This window comes from Tauraco erythrolophus, chromosome 4, assembly GCF_009769465.1.
Source record: "Tauraco erythrolophus isolate bTauEry1 chromosome 4, bTauEry1.pri, whole genome shotgun sequence".
NCBI lineage: Eukaryota > Metazoa > Chordata > Aves > Musophagiformes > Musophagidae > Tauraco > Tauraco erythrolophus.
In genome coordinates, this window is record NC_141468.1 from 29748686 (window position 1) to 29763810 (window position 15125).

Here is a 15125-nt window from a genome sequence, read left to right on the forward strand (position 1 = left end):
ATAAATTAGTGACACCAAAAGTGGAAGAGTTACATTTATGATACAAAACAAGAAAAATTGGAGCATTTTCACATTTTCTTCTTCCATTAGACAAAATACAAAAAAAAAAAACCCTTCACGGTGAAGAGCTCTCTTAAAGCATATATAGTTGACAATACATTTTTTCTTATGTTTCTGAGATACAAAGCCATTTGACATAAGACTCAGGAATAACATTCCAAAAAAAAGAAAGTATTATTATGGTTAAGAAATGAAGATTACATAGCAAGTTTTAGACATTCAAAAAAAAAATCTTTGGGAAAATGCTATTTAATACTTTCAATAACTTTAAATGCCCCAATACTATGTATTTTACAGTAGAAAAGCAAGAGCCTTTGGAACGCAGCAACACTTGGTTCTGTGCACATCTCTTAAGACATCATCTTTTTCTTACATTCCACTGAGCAAAAGACCATCCCCTCCACTGGCATGAACTTCTGGCCAATTAGACACTTGCTGCAACAGGAACACAAGAAGCATTCCTGTGTAGCATGCCAGTTGAAGTTGTTGTATGTCACACGCTGAACTTCTGGATCTATAGCATTATGACAGCCTTGGCAGATCTGTTTAGAAACGAAACGACACTTAAATGATGCATACACACTCTCTCTACAAGTACAACAAAAGCTGGAATTCTTAAGTGTTTTGGAGAAGAGAAACAGGTGTTAAAAGCAGCCTTTGAAATAGGGCTCCATCTTTTGATTTTCCTTTCTTTTTAAAGCAGCGTTTCTGATCAAAATGCAGTTGAGGACACAACATGAAATAATAAAACGCACACAAGAAGTTAGCTGCTGCTGGGACTACAGTTAGAGAGTTACGATGGCTAGATTTCCCAAAGCCTAAATAATGATAAAAACTTGTTGTGCTAAACGGCACAGATCTTCAGATATTAACCCATACTTTTGAAGAGATTAGTTACAAATCTTCCTGTGCATTGGCAGCTGTAAAGCAATGCCAAAGAATTAAAGGTTACTAGAAAATCTTGGATGTAATTAGTCTTAAAATCTGGTTGCCAAAAAATATCATTTCGATCTCAGGGAAGTCAATGTTTTAAGAGAAAAAAAAGCCTCTCCAAAAGGTAATTCCCCACACCTACCTCAGGAGATAATATTAACTGCCAGCTACAGATAACAGTTTTTTCTCTCCATTAACTACATAAACAGTCTAGATGCACATCAGCCATACTCTCAACTAATAGCTAGTTAATTGGTAGACATGAAGGGATCATCATCTCAGATTGGAGGTCTTAGTATAACTAGGAACAGAGAGCTACCAAACCTTCCCAAACTCCTAGCTCTATCGCATCATGTGGTTAGAAATACAAAGAAACGAAGTACCTAGATTGCAGTTGCCACTACAGGCTTTTAGCAGACCAGCTGCACTTGAATCTCACTGGTCATAACAAATTATGATTGACACAAACTAAATGCTTAGCAGCATTATTTATCTTCATCTACTTTATTCCTCCTGTTACAAAATCCCACTTCACCACTGGCAAAATTAAAGGTATTTTAAGAACAGCCTTCTCCGCCCCTGCAAGCGGCTTTTTTTCCAAGTTTATGAATTGACAAAATACTTGTCTGCTTTTAAGGTGTTTTTTTTCCAAAGTGGAAAAAGATGATTGACTTGAGCCTAATCTTGCATTCAACTTATACTCTTCAGATACTCCCACACCAGGAGAAAGTAAGGGTTTCAAGCTCCATAGCTGTACGTTCCCTTCCTTCACAGCACCAATAGGTGTGGAAGGACCTTACCGCAGCATGGTTCTTCACGTAGCAGGGTTTGCAGACTGGTTTGTCATTCACCATCACATAGATCTCCCCAGCCAAAACACAATCACAGTCAAAACAGCAGAAGTGTTTCAGATGCCAATTTTGACCTTCCGCTTGAGTATATTCATTGCTGAATATTAGCTATGAGGAAGATACAAACAAATATTAATACATGCATTTGAATAGTATTTCTTTTAATAGAGCTAGCCTCAGGATGTTTTGTAATTTCCAAGGAGCTCCTGGCGATTCCACTGTTTCAAATGATTTCAACAACAAGAACAAATGCATTTGCATGTTTGACTCTTTTCCAAAAGCCTGCATTTCGTTTATCAAGAGTCAATAGATGCCAAAGACACTAGGCAGGCTGTTACCTCTATGCTGTACCAGCTGTAACTTAGTCAGGCGCTCCCCCTAGTGCCATTCATGAGAAAATTGAATAACTGGGACTTGATAAACAATTTGCACTCGTGTATTACATGCTGTGTCCCTGCAGAACACACAAAATCCCCACACAAGATCCCCCACAAATGGATCTTCCTGAATGTGGAGCATCCATATCAGTTTCAGGTCCTTGCAACTACAATCGGCTAAAACTGGTGAAGGCACACCATGTCCCTGCACTGAAATATTTCACTAAAAGTCATACTCATTTCTTCAGGGGAGCAAACTTGTGTGCTAAAACAAAGGACTAGGATGTTTCCTACCTCATCACATCCAGCACAGCGGGGTTTTTCGCTATCACAATAATGTCTTCCACAATACAGGTTACCATTCTTCCAGAAATAGATCATGTCTACTAGCAGTTCACTGCAGGTGCAGCAGACAAAACAAGCTGGGTGCCACAATTTGTCATATCCAGCACGTTCTGCGTAGACAGCTGGGTCACCTTCTTTCATGTTCAGTTTGCAGCGATAGCAGGACTGGAAAGACATTATTGTCAAGTTAAATATATCTTTCAAGAGGTACGTTTACAGCAATTAGATATTACCAACATATTTAATAAATCCCACCTTCCCAGGCTTATATTAAAGCATTAGTTTCCTTCCATGATCAGACATCATGTGACATGATGCCACAGTGCACGTTTAGCTAAGCAATTCAAGATGATATAGGTTCTACTGACATAGCACTAGTGCTACTTGAAAGGAATATTGTATTTTGCCATATTCACACTCTTACCACTACAGTTCTTAAAAAAAGCAACAACAGGTAATTAAAATTCATCTTATGTTCTATGAGCTTTGCATACTCAAGAATAAGGAGAGAATAAGGAGCCTCCATCAAAGCTAACCCACTAGACTATGACTACAATACATGACAAGAAAATGGCTGTACTTATAGGTCGTGAGAAGATCAAGTCATATCTGCATCACTGGTGAGAAAAAAAAAAGTGAACATTTCTAAGTCATTCTGTTTACAGCTGTGTTCTAGGGATGCTAGTCACTCATGGCTGTTGTCCAATAGTCCATGATTAACGACCTTAGGATGGTGAGAGTGATCATGGAAAAGGGACTACAAAGTTTATGAACACAACTACACTACAAATAGTTCCAAAAAGTTCATAGTCAGCCTTCTGCCCTATACCTGCTTACAGAGGGGGTATTGTCATCAAGCCAACACACACAGGTGGTTTATGTTACTGAAATAAAAATTTTAGTCTACAGTTTAATCACCAGTTTGGCATTTCCTGCACTCCAGTTGGTCTGACTGGGTTGAACATCCTGGGAAGGTTTTCTCCATGATTCACATCACTACAAGGCCAGCCACAAATGGCCTCATTTTTTAATTTTGTGTGTGTGTGTATGTATTCTAAGTCACATTGCAGAAACCAGACCAAAAAAACCCTTAAAAATAACGTATCTAAATCTTAAACAGTTCAAGTGTTCAATAACAGTAAACACTTTTAAGCTTCTTTCTAAATCACTGCACTCAGTGATGAGATACGCCTGGCCTAAACAGTAGGAGGTACACTCAGGTGCTCAAGTAAGAAAGCTCTGGAAGTGATAAATAGGTGTAATGTAAAAACAAAGCACCTTCTGATACAATTACTCAAGAGGACGGAGTGCCTCCTGCCCTTGACTTAATGTAGTCCAAGCCATTTGGCCCGTGGGGTACAATGCAAGGTGTGTGTTTCTGTGAGTCTTTCTTCAGGAGGTAAGGGAAGAATTGCTGCAGTGAAACTAAAGCAACCCAGCAGGAGAGGCTGAGTTAAGACAAAATGACAGCAACCTAATTAAGCCACGATAAAAATAATTTTTTGGTATCCTAGAATCTCCACGACAAGATAATGGCAAAAATACCTCAATAATTAATTTTAGAAAGAAGCAACAGGTAATCAAAAGTCACAGCAAGGTGACTGATTAAGGTAAGTAAGCATGTTCAAAGCTAAGGCTTAAGTGTTAATTTTATATTCCATATGAATTACACTAGAAGTAACATACTGTGTCAGTTTAAAAAACAAACATCCTCCCACCCCAAAGCAGCACACAACACCCCTCCAACACCGAAAGCCATATTCTACAACCACGTTAACAAACTTTGATCTCCATCTAGAACTTGTATATTAATTTTCTGTAAGTAACCTGAAGACAAATAATTTTTGTGATTCATACATACAATAGCAACGTTTCTGGAAATAAAGTTACAGGAACTTTTGCCACTCTGAAGTAAAGTTCTACCTTCACTAAACCAGTTCAATGTTACTTCAGTAATCCTACCCCTATTTCGTAATCATAATTGGTAGCCAAGACATGCAGAGCAGAAGTCAGCAAGTTGTGTCAGAAATACTTTAAGGCTATAGTTTTAGAAGTATCCATTAAAACTGGGTAATTTTACATACCTTATTTTTTGTTGAGCTATTACAAGGCAGAAATCAGATGTGAAAGGAAAAAAAAATAGATCTGAATATGATAAGAAGGCTAGTAAAAACAGCCGTCATACAGATTGGCTTGTTGGACACGGGAAGGAGAGGTGTTACTCTATTATCTCTTCGTTTCATTTAATTTTTAAACAGAATTCGTCAAGTGGGTAATTTTGGTGCTCTTCCAAGAAAGAGAAGAAAACAAACTTCTAAAATTAAACTAAACTCTTCAAGAGGAGAAAAGTGTAGCAATTAGTCCCTAAGACTACACAAGTTTATTATTCTGTAAAAGCCACCCTGCTATACATGTTTTTGCAACGAGGATGAAAAGGCTGCTTAGGAAGTTTTTTGCTGCAACGCACTAAATACAGTCAGAAATCAGGGTTCTGTGCAGACATCCGTAAGGTTTTCCAGATCCCCTTCTTTCTTTCCCTCCCCAGATTTTCACTATTCCAAGTTAACACACACATTAATTGGGTCAAAATGACCAAAGAGAGCACTCGGATGGTCACATACCTTCTTGTTTTATCTTTGTTTTATTATACTTACATACTGAGATGCCTTCTGATCTGGAGACTTGTCCTCCATCGCTCCTACAGCAGCTGAGGTGCCTCTATCACCATTGTTCACATTGTTCTTGTCAGGAGCTCTTACTTCCACCTCACCAGGGAGCTTGACATCTCCTACGCCAAGCGCCTCGTTTTTGTACTTCTTCACAAATTGTTCCATCTGCTTAACTTCATTGGGGGAGAGCTCGTGGCATTTTGAAGGATCTTGATCGTGAGCAGGCAGCTGCTTTGCCAACTGCTTCTTCCTGTACTGTGCGCCTTCCGAGCCAGCAACAGGCTGCTTCTCCTTTGGTAGCATCTGCATATACTGCCTAGCCTGAACCAGGAGGAATTAGATATCAGATGCCACTTCAACTATAGACCCATCCTTTTAAGTAAACACGCAACTAAAATCATCTCTACTGTTGTTAGCGACAGTCAAATTTGTCAGAAACAAGGTTCTTTCCATAAACATTAAGCTCCCGAAACACAGCAGATAGAGAAAAAATACAGCAGATGTATTAATTGGCTTCTTCCCAGAGTAAGACACAGGCTTCGTTTTAAGCCTTTTACAACATGCAGAATAGAGTTATTACTTCTCAGAGTAAACAATAATTAACATTTACATGGCATCTTGTCTCTTCCAAGCTATCTAAAACTACTGATCATCAATATAGCTTTAAAAAGTAGAAGCTGAAATAGTCTGCCTGGGGCACACAGCCCATCATAGAAACAATTCTAGCTAAATAAACAAAAAAGCTCTAGTTTTAATGAAGCAAGGCAAGTCTAAAAATCAAAGTGGCAACTGAATGTTAAGTAACAGTCGATTTAGATGCACAAGGTTTGATTAATTCACTGAAAAAGGGTATTTTGAGAGGTAGACAGAGACAATGTGATTCCAGCATGGATCACACAACACTGCAGTACAGTAAATTAGCAATCAAAGTTCGAGAAGCGAAGTAAAATCCTCAGAAGGCTATCTACCATCTCATCTACTTCAGCTGAAAACATACTGGAAGAGAGTTGCTCTTTTAGATGTCAACACTGATCTTGCTCTTACCATATACAGTAAAAGCTATATGCAAGACTGAGTGTTCCCCTTAACTTTAAACAATGACATAAATTGTTGTGGGGTTGGTGTTTTTTTTGTTGTGGGGTGGTTTTTTCTTTTTTCCTGGTTGGTTGTTGGCTTTTTTTTTTGTCTTTTTTTTTTTTTGCTTTTAAGCCCACACTCCATGCAAATTTTTCAAGTTTACTAAAAAAGGCAGGTTAGAGAAATTGGACTTCAGGTACTGAGAAGATAATGCTTAATCCTATATCTATTAAAAAACACCTCATCTCTCTGGTTCTCAAGAAATTCCACAGACAAGCATCCATCTCCACAAGATGACAGAGGCAAAGCTCATTAAACAAGCATCATATTTTCAGTTTTGAGGAGGAAGAAAAGACAACTACAAGAGGCAAATTTATCCTTCAGGTAAGCTGTAATTCTCTATTTCCCATTAACTCTTGCCTTGAACATGAAAAAAAAGTGAGTTAGACTTACAAGTGTCTGATTCTGAACAGGAGGAGCCCACTCATAAGTCACAGTATTGATGGATATGTTCTTCTTGGCTGGCACCGGATTAGTCAGTATCATTACATTGCGTTTATACATGGGAATACCATCATTCTTCAGCTTTGCAATAAGGGTTGTGTATTTTGTATCTTCAAAGAGTTTCCCCACTTTCCGATCTTCCTCATTGCTTGTGAGGACATCATGCTCTTCCTGGCCACATTTGCAGTTGCGGCATATTTTTCTGAAATGTAGAGAAACAGCAAAAAAGTTACAGCCTCAGCTGAGAATTACATCTCACACCAGCTGCATGTGTAGTAACACCACCACCGGGAATCCAAACCCTTGTTTTCAGTGCTTTGATTAAGGAATATATACATTGTTCTGCTCTATGTCAACACATTTTGAGGATATTCTTTAGTTCTCCTGTTGTATTAGTTACGGTCTTTGTTCACAGAGATCGTGATCAGATAGAGATCAGCCAACTACACTAATGCATTTTGAATACAATGCTCTATCATTCCTTCAGTTACATCTCAGCACTGATCACACATATACATGTCCATTATCTCCCACGTACCATATTTATTATGGGTAGCCATCCATGAGTTAAATGCATCAACATGATTCTCCCCAGCAAGCATTTACTCAGGCTTTCGGTTTTCCACCTTCTCTTTATACCCTCAAAATTACACACGCTATATTATTTTCTTCATACGCATTTCACTGTATGCATGATACTTGGTTATCACAGTCTTGCTATCAAGAGGAAACAAGTACTTCCTAGAAAGGAAAAAAATGCACATAGCCATACATACAGTGTAATTGCATCAAGTTCTGTTCAAAGCTCAGCTTTTAAAAGAGAAGATGAAAGAAAAGTGAAAGGCTTATATGGACAAAGCCTTTCAAACGGCTCTGAACCCAGTCAGAGGTACTCTGGCACACGCTGTACAGGGAATTTTCACATATAACATCCTTAAAAGGTAGAAGGCTTTACTTCCTAAGATAAAAACAGTATTGTTTCATATACACCACATTTGAACTCCTTTGATTAAGGGCTATTAGATAGCAATTTATTACCTTAAACATAATTAAACAATTCACTTATAATAAACAGAACCGTGGATCCTCACAAAGTTCAACAAGGCCAAGTGCAAGGTCCTGCACATGGGTCAGGGTAATGCCAAGCACTAATAGAGGCTGGGTGGAGAACAGATAGAGAGAAGCCCTGAGGAGAAGGACTTGGGAGTGTTGGTTGATGCGAAGCTCAACATGAGCCAGCAATGTGCGCTTGCAGCCCAGAAAGCCAACCGTATCCTGGGCTGCATCCAAAGCAGCATGGCCAGCAGGTCGAGGGAGGTGATTCTGCCCCTCTACTCAGCTCTCGTGAGACCCCACCGGGAATACTGCGTTCAGCTCTAGAGTCCCCAACATAAGAAGGACATGGAGCTGCTGGAGCAGGTCCAGAGGAGGGCCACAAAGATGATCCAAGGGATGGAACAGCTCTGCTATGAAGACAGGCTGAGAGAGTTGGAGCTGTACAGTCTGGAGAAGAGAAGGCTCCGGGGTGATCTTATTGAAGCCTTCCAGTACTTAAAGGGGGCCTACAGGAAAGCCACAGAGGGACTTTTTACAAGGGCATGTAGTGATAAGACAAGGGGCAATGGCTTGAAACTGAAATTTGATTAGATGTAAGGAAGAAATTCTTCACTCTGAGGGTGGTGAGGCACTGGAACAGGTTGCCCAGAGAAGTTATGGATGCCCCATCACTGGAGCTGTTCAAGGCCTGGTTGGATGAGGCTTTGAGCAACCTGATATAGTGGAAGGTGTCCCTGCCCATGGCAGAGGGGTGAGAACTAGATGATCTTTAAGGTCTTTTCCATCCCAAACCATGCTATGATTCTACGATTAGACCAGTTAACTATTTATTAATGGCTTCCCCAGAGCTTCGTTTCGAAGCAAGCAGTCACAGTATATGGAAATTAGTGAAGCTGGATATTAACTAAAGGTTCTTATTATAGCCTAAGAAAACAGATCAACCTTCTGGATCTCTAGAGTTAAGAGAGGAATGAGTAATATTCTACTCCGTAATTTGTTCTTCACATAGCAAACCGCATAAAACTACTGTCTATAAAACGCTTCTCAACCCTGCTTGCCAAAACCTGTTGAACTCTAACATTACTCTGCACCTTGCTTTCTAAAGGCCTGAAGGCAAGATACATATCTTATCTTGAGGCACCTAGCAGTTACATGACAAGAACAGCCCATGACTACAGCATGCAATTAGGTCATGAGAAAGGAAGGAAGAAAGAGGACCTGCATATAACTGGTCATGTGAAGCAATGCACAGATAGCCCCAGAGATACATGCTATATATGTACACCTGTTTATGATGTGAGGTACTATCGTTCCAGCATGTGATGGATGCTGCCCTGGTCATGTGATTATACAGCAGCCATAAGTTATGGTAAAGTTATAAAGCCCACTCCAAATAAAAATAGCTAAATCTGCAACAGAAACGAGCTGCTGCGCTCTAAAAATAACAAGCAACATCAGAACGTTAAGCACAACAGACTCCACTTTGCAACACACAAAAAGCTAAAGAGATCAATAATTAAGCTATAAGCTGTCTGACAGCTTGTGTGACTTCCAACTCATTTCCACAACAGGAAAGATGCACAGAATTTCAAAACTGATACTTATCGGTATACCTAGTAAACACTAAGCACTTTGCAATCTCCCAGCTTACTAAAACGTTCAAGCACGAACTAGCATTGCCCCTTAAGCTTAAATGCTGTACTATGCATCTCAAGCACTTACAACATAAAATTTTGCAAGATGTTCAGCATCAGTCTACACGAGTCCTTTACTTAGCTAATACTTAGAGACTATTTAATATACTAATAAAGCAATTTATATTCACTTCGCTCATCTTTTAAGGCATGCATATGATTATACCTTATTAGCAACTCTCAATTATATCTTCAAAATCTAATACAAAGCAACAGAATCAGACCTTACTTTTTGCAGGTTTAGTTCATTATTACATCATGAGCATCATGCAGTTACATGCCTCACGGTACACATGAAACTTGAATTCAAGCAGTTAGTCCAACTGAATAATAGCTTAGAAATTTTCTTCACTTTTTCAATGTAAGTCTTTAGTAATAGTAAGCCCTAGTCTTAGTCTTGCCTCTTGACAGGATGTGATCTAATAATGTTGGTGAAAGAACATTCTTAGGTAACCTGCAAAACTCAAGCAAGTAAAGTATCATCTTGCTGTCCAGAACTGCTCTGCTTGCAAAAGAGAACTTGGTAAGAACAATCTGTATTGTTGTACTGCCTGTGCGGTCACAGCCAGCAGTGTGATAGTTTGTGCAGCTCTCCCCAGTCGGTACAGCACCTGACTACAGTGAAGCAGTGTTGAAAGCCTGCAGAGACCAGACCATCCCCAACAAGCTGTGGTGGGATTTTTGCCCTGAGACTTTCACACATGCCGGAAAAGCCACAAGGGCACCTTATTTTTGCTCACGCCACATCATGAAATTGCATATCTATTTTTCTAGTAGTAACCTCTCAGAATACAAAACAGCTTTGAGATCCTGTTTTTGTTTCCAATAGGAGAACACTGACTCAATTGCTTTTATCATCTTCAGTCCCACCTTGAAGGCTTAACGTGTTTCACTAATTTCGGTATCTGTGAGAGATTTTCTGTTGTCCTGATGAATAGATGAACAGATAGTTGCAAAGGAGTGAAAGCATACAACTTGTCCTCAGCTCCTTCCTGAGTACCACTGTGAAAACTGGCACAGAACTACTGTGCTTTATACTCGCATTGAAAATAATGAGACGTTCAATCTCTCCCCATCCCAGACTTGCTTAAATTAAGAATCTGACTGTCTACATTTCAGTTTAATGTTATCTCCCTGCTCTTTCAAGATTAAGTGAACAACTCTTTGCCTACAGGGAGTTTACAAGAAACTGCTACAGGGGCTATGTTACAAAATTACAAATGTAGAGGCCCTGGCATTAGAGCTTGTGGATAATTAAGTCACCAAATGCAGGAGAAAACAATCCAGAAAGAATGCGGAGAATGCTGAGTCACCACTGATGTCAGCATGTCTCAGTAAGTCCACGAAAAATCCCTGAGGCTGTTGCCATTTCCCCTGCTCCCCAAGGCTCCCCTGGATCTCAGCCACACAAACATGACTGTACACTGCTAGCAGCCAAAAAAGTTTCCTATGCTGATTTATAATCCCTTTTCTTGAATAATTTCCAGTCCTAAAAGATACCCAGTTGACATTTACACACATAACTTCCTGCATGACACTGTTTACAATTTAGTCATACCTAGTTCCACTAAGTTGCCACATCTAAGTCCTGTTCATTAGTCACCATCCCTTCTGCAGAAGGGATATGGTCAATCACTTCTACTTCAAACAGATCAGCTTGTCATTTCTTTGACTACAATACAGCTATCTTACTGAAGTGACCTCATCCCATTACCTCAAACTTACACTTCGTAAGTCTGTCAGATAAGCGATGCTTAATTTTTACTTTTGGTGTTAAAGCAAACATCTCCCACATGTCAGGAAAAATAGTTGCTATCATATATGCACATACAGACTATACATATACATGTATATATGTATAACAACTATATATCCTCTGGCTCTATCAAGACGACAGGCAGTGAGAATTTCTTGTTCTTTCCATCTGCATTGTCAAAAAGATTTTCCCTTCACTTGAGGACATTCAGCAAGATCCCTACTGAAGGAAGTATTAGGGACTCCTGCTTATGTGTTCACAGCACTCAGGACTTCAGTAAAGGAGAGAAATGTTCCTCCGGTCAAATCTCAGCAGTTTGGGAAGCTTTTCTCATTCAAAATATGGAAGACAGGGAAAAAGGGTCAAAATTTGTGCAACTAAAAGTTGTATATCACCGTAAAAGGAAGATCTAGCGGATTACACCTTGCTTCCAGGTCTCGGTTGAAAGAGGAAGAAGGGAAGTACACGATTCCACCCTCCCTCTCAAGCTGGTGAATTCCTGTGTCCTGGATGTCTACTGACAGCAAGGATCAAAGACTTCTAGTTCCTTCTCCAAAACTAAATGTCAGCCATCCTCTTACTCCTCTATCTTTTGGTGTACAGAGAGGAAAAATAATTCAGATCATGACTTTTCCTACATTGGCTTTGCAGTGGCTCCTAGTGACAGGAGGTGGCAGCTGCAAGCACAGAAAAGCCCTCAACAAATACCTGTTAAGTCCCGAGACTTGTATCCTCCATGTAGAAAGACTAACCTCTTCCTATGATTCTGTCTGTTATGTTTTCTTGCTATTAATGCAGCTATAGTAATTGCAAAGGCTTTGAACTGTGCCTCAGTACTTGCCTGTCAGCTGTAGTATCAGAAAATATTAAAGCCAACTGAAAGTTTTCCCTTGCCTTCCAAGGATGGTATCTGTGCAGAGAAGCCAGATGCTGAAAAAGGTCATTCCAAAGCTTAAGACTCATGTCTCCAGAAGCTTTTTAATATCTTGGCAGGCCGCACCAGAGACAATTATCTCTTTCCGGTATATACACCAGCAAGATAAATCAAAACCTTCCCTCCCACTTTCTGCAACTTCCGACTCCGGTCCCACACTTCCCTCTAGTGGGAAACGTATTCCCAAAGAGCAAAGATGTATCTGAGCAGCAGACTCTTAGCAGCACAGGCTGGCTGGAGTTTTGTGGAGGCCATTTTGCAGTCTGAAAGAAATCTAACATATCAAATGAGAAGACCCTGCCTGCTGCTGCTACGCTTGGACAGAAGCCTGATTCCAAGGACAATTTTAAAAGCAAAAGCTGTTAAGGCACTAAGATAAAGCAGGTAATTGTTCACCACTCAGCTACCCTTGTAGACTGTAGCTCTCACTGTATTCACTTTGCGTTCAGCTCACAGCGCTGAGGCTTTCAGAACTGCAAAATTTAAGAACAAGTTTTCCAAAGGGCTTTGTTCAGCACCATTTCTGTACTAGCCTAAATTAACAGTTCTGCACCTATATAACCACCTTACACGCTGCGCTAAGAATTATAGCACAAAGCACTTAAAGAGCGCTCTCACTCTAGGAGAGGTATTTTCCAAATGCTCTCAGTATAGAGAAGAACAGTATAGGAACTCCGTGTAAAGCCCTGCTACCACATAGGTATACTTGGATTCTTTCATGCACTTTCCAATCAGACGCCCCGAAGGCAGAATCGAGGCTCTTTTATGCAGAAACACACAGAGAAATCACATCTAGCTCTTTGAGGTACACCAGAGTTTTCACGTATCAGACCAGGGAACGAAAACTACGTGCTCTGCTGAAGCTCCCTATCTCCACTCGGGAGAAGGCAGAGTCACCCTCACATAGACCACGGCAGGGAGCACAGCCTGCCCGTGCTGCAAACACCACTACTGCCTCACTTACTGCGCTGGGTCCAGCTGGCATCCATGCACCCTTCTTCATAGCGCCTGTACGGTGCTGTGTCTTGGATCCGTGGCTAAAACAGTTGCCAGAGCTAGTGCTGAGTAGTGCTTGCACAGTGTCAGGGCTTTTTCTTTTTTTTAACTCTATTCCCACCTCAGCAAGTAAGCTGGGGGTGGGAAAGAAGCTGGGAGGGAGCATAGCTGGCACAAATTGGCCACAGGGATACTCCATACCATGTAATATCACGCTCAGCAATAAGGTGGAGTAGAGGATGAAGAAGGCAGCGATTATGACTTCCAAAGGGGACACTGCTTAGAGACTGGCTGAAGATCCGTCTGCTGGTGGGAGGTGGTGAGTGACTGCCTTCGCATTGCTTGGGTTTTTTTTCCTCCTCTTTCCTTCACCTGTTAAACTGACTTTATTTCAACCCATGAGTTCTCACTTTTATCTTTCCTTTTCTCTCCCCCACCCCGCTGTGAGGGGACAGGGAGTAAGCAGCTGTGCGGGTGCTTGGCTGCTGGCTGGGGTCAGCCCACCACAATTACTCTTCCCAACTTCTAACAGTTTCTCTAACTATAATCCTTACTTCAACACCTGTCTTTTACAGAGAAGTAATAGTGAAATTAGTGATTAAACTTGAACTTGTAGACTGTTCATTCTGCTCCTGATCATTCATGTTATAAAGACCATATGCTGTCCAATTCTGCTATGCTTTGCTTCTACTAAAATAGAGTTTCAGATTTTAAGGCTAACACGACTAAGTGAACAGGTATTCAGAATCTATCCCTTTCTCTTCAAGTGATAGACTCCCAAAATCTCTTTATCATGCAAAGCATATTAATATATTTTTTTCCTTTGAAAACTCTTTACACAAGACGGATTTCAGACTTCAGATTCACACCCTTCCTGTCCCCAGTAGCAGCTCTGCTGGAGAAACAGCAATTTTCTAACTCATTCTTGAATTGCCTCAATAGCTAACTTTTCAACTGTTTCAGAGGTATGTGCCACATTTGTCTGACACCTAGAATATGCTTCTCAGACTATTCCAGCCACCTTATTTACCTGGTCTATCCTATGTTGAATAGATTTCTAAATTAAATCTTAATCTTAACTAAACAGCCACTGGTTTTACGGCTTTTTCTTTATTGCTTTCTAACCCACTGCTGTCTACAGGCTCTTGCTTTCTAGGACAGACAGTGCTGTGATAAGCTATGTATTCAGGACCTGGCACAATGAGCCCTAACCACAGGAGCATAGTGATATGTACATAAAGAAAACACACACAAAAACCTCCAAATACACACACAGAAGCAGACACACTAGCTTGGTAAACATGCTATTATGTGACTAAATAACTTTAGACGATTCATATCTTTTTATCCCAGATTCTTCCATGTTGAAGAACAAGCTAGGAATTACAAGGTCTCTTAATAATAGGAACTAAGAGAAAGAGGACAAAAAGGAAAAGTTGAGAAAAAGTTAACTGGCCTAGTCTTTTTTTTTTTCCTCCCTCACTTGTGATTTCCCCATTTATCATGCTGGCCCTAAACAAAGATCTTTCTCTCAAGTAGGAAGTGACATAATTTCCCATCTAACCATGGATAAACAACACTATTTATTCCTGCAAAAATTCTTATTCTGTTTTATTGAATTGCCTACACACATGAACTGTGTTCTATTTTTCTATTATCTCTACACAAGCCCCCTCTGCAACCAAGTGTGTATTGAAAAAAAGAGTCTTTCCATAAATAATTTCTTCTGTCTTTAGGTGATCATGTTTATTTATTAGTGTATTACAAATAAGGACATGGAAGAAGAAGTGGTAAGTTCTTTATCTAGTTATATATTACAGATACATAACTGAGAAGCTATATCCTCATTAACTTATAGCAAGTTTTTGCTGTG

General features: G+C 40.0%; 1 protein-coding gene across 1 annotated transcript in view; it reads right to left on the reverse strand.

The window, feature by feature from the left end:
• Positions 1–250: 250 nt before the first annotated feature.
• The window catches only part of TES (testin LIM domain protein), a 29911-nt gene continuing 15036 nt past the window's right edge, over positions 251–15125 (reverse strand). The window contains exons 3-7 of the mRNA XM_009983260.2: positions 6766–7018; positions 5221–5556; positions 2516–2731; positions 1794–1952; positions 251–602 (exon numbers count right to left, since the gene is read on the reverse strand). Coding sequence (XP_009981562.1) covers positions 411–602; positions 1794–1952; positions 2516–2731; positions 5221–5556; positions 6766–7018 — 1156 coding nt within the window. The 3' untranslated portion in view covers positions 251–410. The remainder of the gene's footprint in view (positions 603–1793; positions 1953–2515; positions 2732–5220; positions 5557–6765; positions 7019–15125) is intronic.